Source organism: Lissotriton vulgaris, chromosome 11 (assembly GCF_964263255.1).
Source record: "Lissotriton vulgaris chromosome 11, aLisVul1.2, whole genome shotgun sequence".
Lineage (NCBI taxonomy): Eukaryota > Metazoa > Chordata > Amphibia > Caudata > Salamandridae > Lissotriton > Lissotriton vulgaris.
In genome coordinates, this window is record NC_141699.1 from 8,330,764 (window position 1) to 8,343,720 (window position 12,957).

A 12,957-nucleotide genomic window follows, 5' to 3' on the forward strand; every position below is an offset into this window, starting at 1 on the left:
TTTGAAGTGGATGCTGCGAGGATGGAGATGGACTGACCCGCCTCAGCGGTTCCCACGTCCGCGGAAGCGCTGACGATGTTGCTGCACAGGCCTGTGGCTCCGAAACGAACGTGTTGGGGCACCCCTTCCATGGCCACGAAAGGAGCGAAAAGCAGAAGGTGAAGCAGGGCGAGAGGCTGATAGGCCCGAGGACTTGGCCGTAGCCTGTGAGTCCTTAAAGCACTTCAAAGCACTATCTGCTTTATTGCCAAAAAGGCGAATGCCATCAAAGGGCAATCCATCAGAGTGTTCTGGACATCCCGTGAGAAGCCAGTTGTCCTCAGCCAGGTGTGGCGCCGAAGCGCCACCGTCATGGAAATTGCCCTGCCCAGCAAGTCGGCGGTATCAAGCCCACAACGAATGGTGAACTTAGCTCCATCTCTCCCTGGTGCTATAGCTTGGGAGAGTACAGTCCGTGCCTCCTCAGATGGGCAGCACCTGTGCAACCTTGTCCCACACAGAGTGGGAATAACAGCCCAAGAGGCATGCGGTATCTCACGAGTGGGGTATTGGGAGAGAAAGAGGGGGTCGCCCGGAGCCGGGCGATGGCGTCGGGCCACGTTTCCGGTCCACAGGAGCCCCTATGTTGGGCCTGGACCAAGTGCCCAAAAGAACCTCTGAAAATGCGTCATCAAAAGGCAGCAAGGGCTCCGAAGAGGTTGCCGCCGGCGGAAGCACTTCTTTCGGGTTAGTCCTGACAGCCACTGTAGGGAGTTCGAGTGGAGGGCCTCAGCCGCCCTACGCAACACCACTGCGTAACTGGCTCCCTCCTCCGTAGCCACGCTAGGAGGAGACAGCATGCCAAGGTCAGGTGAGGTGTCAAGATCACTGGCGTCCCCCAAGTCCTCTGCCCAGTCCGGATCATAGTCACACTGTTGTGTGAAATGGTCCTCAGACCCCGCCCAGTTGTTCCCTGCCTCCGAAGCTGAAAATAAGGAGGACAGACATAGGGGTAAAAAGGCCCCATCGGCGTTGGAATCTGCACCTAGCGATGCCGATCTGGCACAGTGTCCGGGTCGGGGCTGAAACTGGGGCCACGTCGGCAGCGGCACCCGACGATGTCAGAGGTGGTGCCGGCGGAGGGGTCGACACCGGTGGAGGTGTTATGAGGTCAACCAGTGTCGCCCGGGATCGGTACCTGGATGCAGTTGGGCCTGCAGGGCCCGTAGGCGCATCAGCGGGGCTAGACGGCCCAAAGAGTCAGGCCATGGCAGCAAGAAACTCTTGCACCTGAGCAGGCGTCGCCGACGGACCCGGGAAGAGCAGGTAGGCCAGCGGCGAAGTCGCAGGCTCTGCCGGGGGTGGCACCACCCGCACCCTCAGCCGCGTGATGGACGATGGGAAGTTGAAGAGCGACAACGCTTATTCGACTTCTTCTTGGAATGCTTCGACTTATCTGACCCCAAGTGCGAAGACTTGGATCCAGAGGAACGATGGTGACGGCTCCGCGACCGGTCCTACGACCTCCCATGGGACCAGAACCTTGAGCGGCGCGCAGCCGACTGCTGGACTTCCAGCAACTTTCTGGCCCGCTTCCGCAAAGTCTTCAGCGCCATGGCCCAGCAGTCTAGGCACGACTTGAAGTCGTGGTCGCACCCCAGGCAGTAGATACACTTGTGGTGTGGGTCTGTCACCGACATCATGCGGTGACAGTCCCCACAGTTCTTAAAGCCTGGCATCCCTACGACACCAGGTGTCTATCAACTATAAGAATTGAGACACAAAGCTTCGAAAAAAACTCAGTCAAAAAGTGACTGGGGGTACTTTCTCTTCCTGAATCTGCGCTTGCTTGCGTGAAAAAGAAAGAACTGACGTTAGTCTAAGTAGCTCCAGCGACGCCATCTTGGCGACAACGACGAACGCGGACCCGCACGACGATGCCTACCGACGCGCAGGGGTATTGCTGACGAAAACTTTCCAGATCCAGTCTGATGCCTGGGGGTAATTCTAAGGTAAGGAATCTATCACTACGTGTTTCTTTACGATTCACTACTACTAGCTACTTTACTTGATTATTGTCTGATGGTAATATTCTCAGGCATCACCAGGAACTTAACTGGCAGTTAATGGTAACTGAAACAGCAGCATATATGTACAGAGACACTTAATGAACTATACAGTGGGACATCCACTAAGACCCAGTGTCAGTTTGCATTGGGAAAACTATCCAAACGCTTTGAGGTATTTCCATTCATGTTCAAATAAAAACCTGGTCATATTTTTCATAGATAATGTACAATATTTTGTATTTAATACCTACTAGATTTGCACATTTAAACTATGCTTTCAATAAATGTAGGTTTCATTTATAATACCCCTTGTAAACAAGTTGTAATATGGGCAACACACCTAAACACACATTCTGTGGTCAAGGTGGAGGACCTCCCTCAACCCCTCGCTATCCTACAAAAAGCACTGGCAAGGCCGAGGTTATCACATTAAGGAAGCCAAATAATCAAATAGAAGCACCATTCAAACAAAAAGTAGGCTACTTACAGAGCACACAAAGGACTTGAGCAAGTACTTGCTGAGTAAACACAGGGAAGCTGGCTTAGAAAACATTTTCACGTCTGGTGTGCCCTAAAAAAAAAAAAAGAAATTATGGAAATGCAGTTCAGAGAAAATGCCACCCTCCATCAATAAAGTGTACAGAGAGGTTCTCGGTACATTCAATAACAGATGAAGATGGAAAAGTTACTCAGCTGTAATAAAGCGTTGATTTTCTATTCAAACCAAATTTCTCAATACTTGTGAGGGACCCTAGAAAACTTTCAAACATAATTTAGAAATCATTTCTAAAAGAAAATCTTTATGAAGCATGCTTCGGCTGTCCTGAAAGCTAATTAAACCTAATTAGTCAAAAAAGGTATAAATCGACTGAAATCTTTGAAAAAAAATTGCCAATTAATCAGGAAATGGTAGTCCCTGAAAAAGGCTGCTACAAAAGTATATATAAAAAATTAACCACCTTCAAGCATTCCAGAGGCAGCACCGGTCACTCACAGAAGTTTCTCTAAGGCAGTTTGTTTCAAAAGACCAGTACGCTGTAGGATATGATGAGGCCACCTGCACAGTCAATCATTCTGGTTTCTGAAGAGGAGGGAGAGATGTTCATGAATTCAGACAGAATACTTCCGATGGAGAAGAAAAAGTTAATTCGCTTCTGTAACTATCTTTCTGGTGCATACCCCACACTCCCTTCACACATGAAGTGCAGTGAAAATCTGAGGGAATCAGCCTCTTTAGGGGGTGATCTAGAGGATGCTATCACCTGATCGGTCATAGTTAAAACTTGGTCCTTTTTTTTTTTTTAAAAAAAAGGACAAATCATCCATTAAATTTATGGTCGAGTGTAATTTTAGCCCGTTAGTTATACATGCTTCTTTACTATAGTACCGTGGGACTCCCACTTCGACAACGGGGAGTGATTGAAGCATGTGAATCTATGAAAGATCCAATACTGGATAAACAGACATACCTGCCGGCTAGCTAAATGCACTTTAGATTGTTGAGTGGTCTGGAGCGAAGAGATGTGTCTTCAGGAGTATTACTGATGGTGGTTTCAGGGTCCAGTCTAAGGTTATGGGGGAGGTTGTTCCATAGCTTGTGGACAAGATACGCGAAGGAGTGCAAGCCACATCTCGCTTTGTTGACATTAGGCACGGTCAGCAACTTTAAATTTACAGACCGTAAAGGCCTCCTGGGAGTGTAAGGGTGAGTAGTTGCGAAATGATAGGTGGACCTTTTCCATGTACTGCCAGAGTAGCATTGCACAGGGCCTTAAAATGAATTATTTTCTGCACCGGAAGTCAGTGCAGAGCAGCTAAGGCTGGGGTAGCAAAGTGGTGTTTAGGGAGTCTTTCTGCCATTTCAAAGGCAACTGACCCCTTAAGGGCAGAGAGACGGAGCATTACATAAGAGAAGCTTCAACTGCTGCCCTCAAAGCGAACATACCTTTGGTGAATATCTGCAGGGCAGTGATGCTGAAAGGTTGCCACACCTTTACAAGTTAGTACTGCTTGTGAAGCAGTATAAGAAAAGACTGCAGTGAAGCACGCAGTTCCATACAAATTGCTTCAAATAATGCGAGTGTATGCTGTTTCTGGTATTACCTTGATACTGCAGGTATTGCACATTAAACTGTTTAATTCTTCTCATCATTCATAATCAAGCATGGGAATCTAGGAAATATTCAATGCTGTAGAATAAATTAGTTACTTACCTGTAACTATAACCTCCAGTATGGCTATCTTAAAAAACATAATATGCAGCCCTCTCCCTTTAGAGGCTCACCTATTCCTATCCCCACACACTTGCATTCTAAATCTAAAACAGTGATCTCTTTAAGGGGAGTGGGAGGGAGCTCAACACACTGACCTAAATGGCTTCAGTTTTGGTCTTTTCCAATTCGGTGAAAAGGCCATCAATAAACAGTTTCATGCAGTTGTGCACTGCTATTGTAAATGACTAAGGGACTCCAACAGCAACAATGTGGAATAATTTAAGCTTGAAAATGTACGAAATATACTAAAGCGAGATACCTGAAGTGACACATAAGAAAACAAGTTACTTACCTGTAACTTCATTTATCCAGTATTGGTATCTTTAATAGATTCACATGCCTGAATCATTCCCCGTCGCGAGGCGGGAGTCCCACGGTAAATGAAAAGCAGTGCCAAAAGCACTTTGTAGTAGTAGGCCCTAGAAAAGGCCTGAGGCCTAAATTATAGTAGCCTATCTACGTCATTATGCAAAAAAGACCAAAGTCTTTGCTCCAACCAATCAGCTTACAGCACCCTCTAGAACCCTCTCTGCAGAGCCAGTTCTCCTCAGATTGTCGTAGCACAAGCGGGAAGAAGTATCCCAAACTTAGAGAACTGACTCTCCGGGGAGGAGGGTGGGTGCATGTGAAACTATGAAAGATACCAATACTGGATAACTGAAGTTACAGGTAAGTAACTTGTTTTCTTATCCAGTATTGGGGTATCTTTCATAGATTCACATGCCTGAATCAGAATAGCAAGCAGTAAACCAGGCAAAGTCGGTTGCGGATGGTGGGAGACTTATTGTAGTGCACCCCCATGAATGTATAGTTAATAGATCAATCTCTAGGCAATTGTTGGTTGTTAACAAATCATGTTCACATTCAACATAGAAATTGTGCAATTTCCTACAGGAAAGGAACTTTAGCACCATAGGAACACACAATATGTTAACATATGTCTGCATATTATAAACAATATACTGAATCATATGTACCTTTTATGAAATAAGCCAATGTTAGTACCTGAATGTACTCCTTATGGAAACAGGTGACGTAAAACAGCTTGGCCCACTGCCGCATCATCCTGATTTGCTGATTGCAGGCAGTAGTGTCTTGTAAACGTGTGGACATTCTTCTATGCCGCAGAACGGCAAATGTTCTCAAGCGTCACTCCTGCAAACAAAGCTGCAGACGCTGCCACAGGAGTGGAGTGGTGTGGCTCACCGGTTAGAGGCGGCAGAACTGTAAGCAGAGAACGGCCCGGGACCAGGGTTCAATTCCCGACGCGGCAGGTTCTTGGACCAGGGTCAACGGACTCGATAATTCTCTCCTCAGTGCCTACTCAAACCAGGGAACACACTCGGCAACTCTGGGCATTAAGCTTGCCTATCTCTACAACGGCACCTCCACAGACGCCGGGGATGCCTGGTTTCACCCTGGAGATACCCAGAAAGGGACCATCTCACAGGGAAAACCAGAACGGGTTCCCCAGCGGTCTACAGCGCCAGGACACTCTGGTAGAGTAACAGTGCGCTTTACTAGAATCCCACATTTACAGCTCTTGTGGAATGAGATCGAACAGACCTCGTCAATGGTCGGTTAGCCTTGATGTGACCGAACTGAATGGCGGAAGCTATCCATCTGGAAATTGTGGCTTTAGTGACCGCTTTACCCAATGTAGTCTAGCCATAAGCTACAAACAGTTGATCTGATTTTCTTAAAGTCTTGGTTCTCTGGAGGTAGAACTTTAAGCATCGTTTGATGTCTAAAGAATGCAATGTTCTTTCCGCCGGGGTTGTAGGATTTGGAAAGAAAACTTTCAGTTTGACTGGTTCATTTAGATGAAATTGAGAAGGCACCTTTGATATGAATGTTGGATTTGTCCGCAAAGTGACAGTCCTGGGAAAAATGCAAAAAGGGTTCTTTTATAGTGAAGGCTTGAATTTCTCCCACTCTTCTGGCGGAAGTTAGTGCTAATAAAGCAACCTTCCATGTCAAGAATTTTAGGTCAGCTTTATGGATGGTCGAACGGGTGCTTCATCAGCTGTGAGAGGACTGTGTTGAGCTCCCATTAGGGTGGTGAAGGCTTTACTGGAGGATAAGCCGGGAAAAGACTACTCATGAATTGTTTAATTAGCGATGAAGAGCAGAGCGATTGAGTGTCAGCCATTTTCTTGTATCTGGATAAGGCCGCTAATTGGACCTTTATTGAAGAAAAAGAAAGACCAGATCGCGCCAAATGAAATAAATAGGGCAGTATTTTCTCTGCTGGCGCCTCTATAGGGTGTAAAGTGTTTGAGATGCACCAAGCACAGAAGCGCTTCCATTTGAGACGATAAGTTTTTAATGTACTCTGAGCTCTTGCTTTCTTTAGGATGTCTCGGCAGTCCTGAGGAATTTGAAGATGTTCAAATTCTAAGAAGTTAGGAGCCATGCGTGCAATTTCAGCGATTGAGGGTCTGGGTGAAGTATCTGACCCTCGTTGCGTGACAGTAGCGTTGGGGTTACCAACAGCCTGATCGGTGGCTCCTGTGAGAGTAGCATGAGCTCCTGAAACCAATACTGGCGAGGCCACCTGGGAGCAATTAGAAGGTGGCAACTCTCCAACTTCATCTTGCATACCACTGGTGGAATCAAAGGGATCAGAGGAAAGGCGTAAGCATAAATCCCTGACCATCGCATGGACAGGGCATTCCCCCTTGATCCCTGTTGAGGGTACCTGCTGGCGTAATACCGGCATTTCTTGTTCTGTTGGGTTGCAAATAAATCCAACGTCGGCTTATCCCATCTCTGAAACACCTTGCTCAATTGGTTGTTGTGCAGTTCCCACTCGTGGCAATCTGACGAGAACCTGCTCAGTTTGTCTGCTAAGGTGTTGTAGAGACCTCTGACGTGTTCTGCCTTGAGAGTTATGTTGTGAATTGTTACCCATTGCCATGGCTCTTGGGCTTCCCTGGACAATGTTGCTGATCTCGTTCCCCCGTGCTTGTTTATATAAAACATGCTGGTAGGGTTGTCCGTTCTCACCAGGACCGAGGATCCGGTTATCCTGGGGAGGAACGCTTGAAGAGAAAGAAAAATGGCTTTCAATTCTAGACTGTTGATGTGGCATTTTTTGTGCTGCTCAGACCATTTTTCTTGCACCTGTAAGTCCTGGAGATGACCTCCCCAGCCCTCCATGGACGCATCTGTCGTTAGAATGAAATCCGGAGGAGTTTGCAAGAATGTGAGCCCCTGTTCCAGATTGCTCAGCTGTGTCCACCATTGAAGAGCATGCACCATCCTGTTGGTGACTGTGATGGTGTCCTCGAAAGAGCCTGTCGCTTGTTGCCATTGACGATGTAGCTCTTCCTGTAAAGGCTGCATCTTTAGACGTGCTAATGGAATGAGGTTGATGGCCGAAGAGCACATCCCAGAAGTGATGCAAATAGGCGAACTGAAAGTGACCTTTTTCTTGACAGTTTTATGGCCAAAGCCTGTAGTTGGAGTTGTCTCTCTCGAGACAAGAATGCCTTACATTCTACTGTGTCCAGAAAAGCTCCTAGGAACAGAAGGTTCTGCTTTGGAACCAATTGAGATTTGCTCTTGTTGATTGTGAGGCCTAGCGATGCAAAGAGATTGCAGCATATTGTAATGTCGGACTTTACTTTGGCCTTTGATGGACCTTTGAATAGCCAGTCGTCCAAATACGGGAAGACCTGTACCTTTGCTGATCGAAGAGCTGCTGCTACAGGAGCCAGGCACTTTGTAAAAATCCTTGGGGCCCACTTGAGGCCATATGGGAGGACTTTGAACTGATAATGGGCGCCAGCGACAGTGAAACGGAGGTATTTTCGATGCTTTGGGTGGATTGGGATGTGGAAGTATGCATCTTCCATGTCCAAGGAAGCCATGTAATCTCCCTCGTTGAGGCAGTTGAGAATGTCAGAGAGAGTGACCATTCGGAATCCCTGCTTCTTGAGATATCTGTTCAGATTGCGTAGGTCTAGGATAGGTCGCCATTCCCCGGATTTCTTTTTTATGAGGAAAAAACGGGAATAGAAACCTGTCCTTCTCTGATGGATTGAAACCTTCTCTACAGCGTTCTTGAGAAGCATTGCTTGAACTTCCTTGATCAATAAGTGAAGACGAGGGGGGGGGGGGGGGGGGGGGGGGGGGGGGTGGACCCCTGGGCGGAGTTGATGCAGGTTTGGTGATCAACTTCAGGGTGTGACCATGTTGGACCGGGTCCAACACCCACTGATCTGTTATTTGATGCCATTGTTGTTGGAAGGCAGATATCTTCGTGCCCACAGTAAAATAGGGGGTTGAAGGTGGCGCCCAATTGACCTCACTGTTTCTTGTTATTGTCTCGCCTCTAATTGTTCGTGCACCTTCTTCCTCCTTGGCGAGAGAAACCAGCCGATCCAGACTGGCGATACGGGGACTGATAGTTCTGGCGGTATTGCTGCTGGTATTGCCTGCCTTGCTGATAATAACTTCCTCTGGACGAATAACCGCGTCCTCTCGCGCCTCTTAATGATCCTCTTTTGTACTGCAATGACCCCAGTGATTTTGCAGTATCCGTATCTGTTTTAATTGCTTGGAGAGCTTCGTCGACATGTTTCCCAAAGAGGGACTCTCCGTCATATGCCATGTCCAGTACTTTCAATAGGACCGGGACGCTCCTTCGCTGGAGCAGCCGTGCGCAATACAAATAGCACTAACATAACATAACATAACATAACATAACCTCTGGACGAAAGGTAGTGGCCTTCAACCACCCTTGACGTCTTAAAACAGCCGCTCCTGCCAACTGTCTGAAATTTGTGTTTGCAATATCTAATGCGCAGTCGATGGATTCCGCAGCTGCGCGCTCCCCTTCCATTAATATTTTCCACGCTCCCTGCCTCTTGTCCTCTGGAATCAGCTCTATGAAACCAGCCATTTCTGACCACACTTGGCGATCATAGCGCCCTATAATCGCCAAAGAATTCGCCGCTCTGATGGAGGCCGCAGCCATGGTGGAAAACTTTTTACCAATAAGGTCTAAACGTTGCCCCTCTTTATCAGGTGGTGTAGAAATGGGGGTAGCCGGGTTCTTCGACCTTTGCTGTGCAGCCTTAGAGATTACCGAATCGAGACGTGGAGGACCAATAAGGCACGCCAGACTATTGAGCGGGGCACGGTATTTCTTCTCAATTCTTGGCAACACAGCAGGCACAGAAGCGGGGTTTTTCATTACCTTAAGGCCCTCTTTCCAAATGTAATCAATGATAGGAATGGCTCTAGACACCTTCCTGGTTTCCTCTTTAAAATCATGAAGAAAGCACTCCGCTTGCTCCACTGTCACCAGGAGTTTAAATCGGAAATCGGTTTGCTGCTCTCTGCATTAGATTGTGGAACTCACCTACATCTTCAGGTGGTGAATCTGTAGGCTGAGGAGTCGGGGGGCGGGGGGGTGGCATGGGGATAATGTAATCATCCCATGGGTCTGATGAAGGTGCGTTAGGCAACTCTCCTTCCTCTACTTCCTCTTCTGATGACATGTCCGGGGTTTGTGGAGGCAACTCGGGTTGCGTAGGTTCCACGACTGGAGAAAGCGGTGGAATTTGAGATGGAGGAACAGAAGTACTAGGCTGAGGCATTTGTGGCGGAAAGCGTGGTTTATAATCTGCCAGCATAGCCTGTAAGTCCTGTATCAGGGTAGGCGGTAAATGAGTGACTTCGGAGACCTTAGGCCGTCTCTGATATTCCAAAGTATGAGGCACTATAATGTCCTCCTGGTAGTAATGTTCAGTGTAAGTGTCATCTTCATCATCATCTTGACACTTGATGATGAGATCAGATGGGTGACGCGCCACACCAAAAGCTCCTTCATTATCATCATCCTCAAAATCATCTTCCTCATCGGAGTAGGATTCTAGAAGATGTGAGGGCATAAGTGGCGACATACAAGAACCTTGTTGCCTCGTGTAAGATACGAGTTGAAAGGTCTTTGTTGAAAGTGGCGTACAAAAAGCCTGATTCCCAGCAATAGGCTTCACTAAAGCTGAATCCATCAGTTTTTATGGCACCGGTGACAAAGGTGCAGCTGCCAGCTGAAAAGATGCGGTCGTCGACGGGTTGATTGTCGACGACTAGGGAATCGTCGATGGAATTGCCGTCGACGGGACCGTCGTCGATGGGCTCGACGTAGACGTGACCGTCGTCGATGGACTAGACGTCGACGGAGCTACCGTCGACGGGACAATCGTCGACGGGTTTGTCGTTGACGGAGCAGCTGTCGACGGGCAGCCGTCGACTGATTCGTCGCCGATGCTTTCTCCGTCGACGAGACAGTCGTCGACGGTGGCGTCGATGACTTAGTCAACGGGCTCTTTTTAGACGGCGAAGGCTTCGTTCATGATGATGTCTACGTCGGCGAGCCATCTACGAGAGTTTTTAGCCACAATTCAAATCTTTGTACACACAATAGGCGAAGTGATAGATGTAGTGGAAATCATAGCCGTAGAAGAGGAGGTTGAAGTAGAAATAGTAGTCAGAGCAGAGCTCTTACTCACAGGTTTCTTTGAGGAATCGTTGGTGGCTGAGGCTCCAGAGACAGAATGTTGAGATCTCTGTGAAGAGCCTGAAGTGGAGTGGGAGGTTTTCGCATGTTTTCTCCCCTCACTTGTCTTATCCTCTTAAGACCTCGCCCTCTTGCTAGAGGTAGAGGCTCCGTCATCATCATCCATGGAAGAGGATTTTAGCCACAAAAGGACTCTGGCCTCCCTATCCCTTAAGGCACAGCTTTCCAAACTTTTCATGTTGGTGACACACCTTTTTGTGAAAAAAATGTCAGGGACACGGTAAAGCGAGCGAGCGCAGCGAGCTAGCCCGAACCACCCACAACCCCACACACAACCCCACATACACAAACGCCCACCCACAGACACCCAACACACACCCACACAACCCCCCCACCCACACAACCCCACCCCCACACACACACAACCCCACACACACCAGAGCTGGAATTAAAACCAAAAGTTCCAGATCACCAGGTCACCAGTAGTTTCGCCCCTAGACTAAATCTCTGTGGTCTAGAATCCCAGAATGTTGCATGTTCTTGGAGGAATTCTGTCTCGTAAAACTCTGCTCTTCATGGCCACACTTTGGATCTAGTATCCTGGCTTCAGCTGGGTTTGCTTTTCCTCACAGTGGGCACTGCCCTCACTGCAGTGAGAGCCACCACTTCTCCCCATTCTTATGCTTTCTCTCGTGGTTTTCTCTCACTTTAATCACCCGGCTCTCTTCCTGTTGTTGTATTTCTCCTCCTGTGTTTCACCCCCTCCCCTCTCCTATTACACCTCCGCCCCCAGAGCTCACCCTTCAGTGCAGGGCCTCTTCCCAGAAGCTGCTCTTAGAATGTGTGCCTTTCCATTCCTGGTGCACTACAGCTCTCTCTCAGGCGGACCTCTCTCCAGGGCCACCTCCTGTCTCTGCTGAAGACTAGAGGGCACATGTCCTGCACCCCCTCCTTTCCCCGAAGCCACGTCTTTACTGCCCCCTATACTCCCCTGCCCCGATCTCACCACTCTTCCTTTACCCATGATTCCCCTGTGCACATCTATAATGCTGCTCCCTTTTCCACGCCCACCTCTTTCTAGCCCGGGCTGTGCTGCCCACCTTTATTTATCATCAAGAAATGCTGAAAATCTACTGCTTGAACCTCCCACTTTCAAGTGTCATTGCTTGATTTTGCTCCTTGGAAAGTGTCACTCATAGTTGATAAAATGTCACTCATAATTACACTGACATTATAAAAATGCCACACATAGCGATCTGAAACCATGGCAGCTATGGTGAAGAGTCACTCCTCCCATACAGATAACTGCCTGCTTCCCTCTCATGACCCCTGCTGTGAACCGTCACTGCGTCCCTGCACACTTCTGCCTGCTTCTTACCCACGGCCCTGTGTAATTACTCCCTTCCTGTGGTTGTGGCCTTGTCACTGCCTATCCCATCTTTCTGAGGATGGTGGAAAATATGGTGAATTTCCATTCTATGCCTTTTAGAAATTACCAGTGATTGCTTCAATCTCAAACTGTAGGACAAGGTCGAAAACACAGACACAGCCTTATATAAAAATCATTTTATTTCAATAAGTTCGTTCACAACAGAAGCAATGTGGCCACTCCTATTTGAAGCAGGTGTTGCTAATGGCTGCATATCAACAATACTTTGCCCAATATTGTTGTGCCTTCAGGCACTCGAACATTTAGCAAATGGAAATTGGTACATAAATGTGTGATTGCGCTTTCGCAGTCAGATTCTTTTATTACACGGGCAATAAATTGAAGAGGGCGACGGATGATTCATTAAAGGCAGTCCAGCTCAACATGTTTGCGGCACTATTTATAGAGACCCTGCCAGGTGTTGTCAGAACAATAATTTTCGGGTAGAAGTTGGAAGTAAATAAAATATCCTCTCGTTTTTTTGTGGCTGGCTGGCTGCAGGTAATGCCCGTATGAGAGAGAAGAGCATGCTATCCCGCTCTTGTACTGACGCCGACTGGAAGGGTGCATTTCTTATCATAAAGGAGCTGGGGGCCGATTGTGGGCCATTGTGAAAATATTTGTTAATTGCAGCGCATGATGGTGCTGTAATTACCAAATATGTTCACAAAGGCT

General features: G+C 47.7%; 1 protein-coding gene across 1 annotated transcript in view; it reads right to left on the reverse strand.

The window, feature by feature from the left end:
• Window positions 1-12,957, reverse strand: part of CDC45 (cell division cycle 45) — a 428,728-nt gene that overhangs the window by 120,141 nt on the left and 295,630 nt on the right. The window contains exon 15 of the mRNA XM_086942644.1: window positions 2,536-2,619. Coding sequence (XP_086798770.1) covers window positions 2,536-2,619 — 84 coding nt within the window. The remainder of the gene's footprint in view (window positions 1-2,535; window positions 2,620-12,957) is intronic.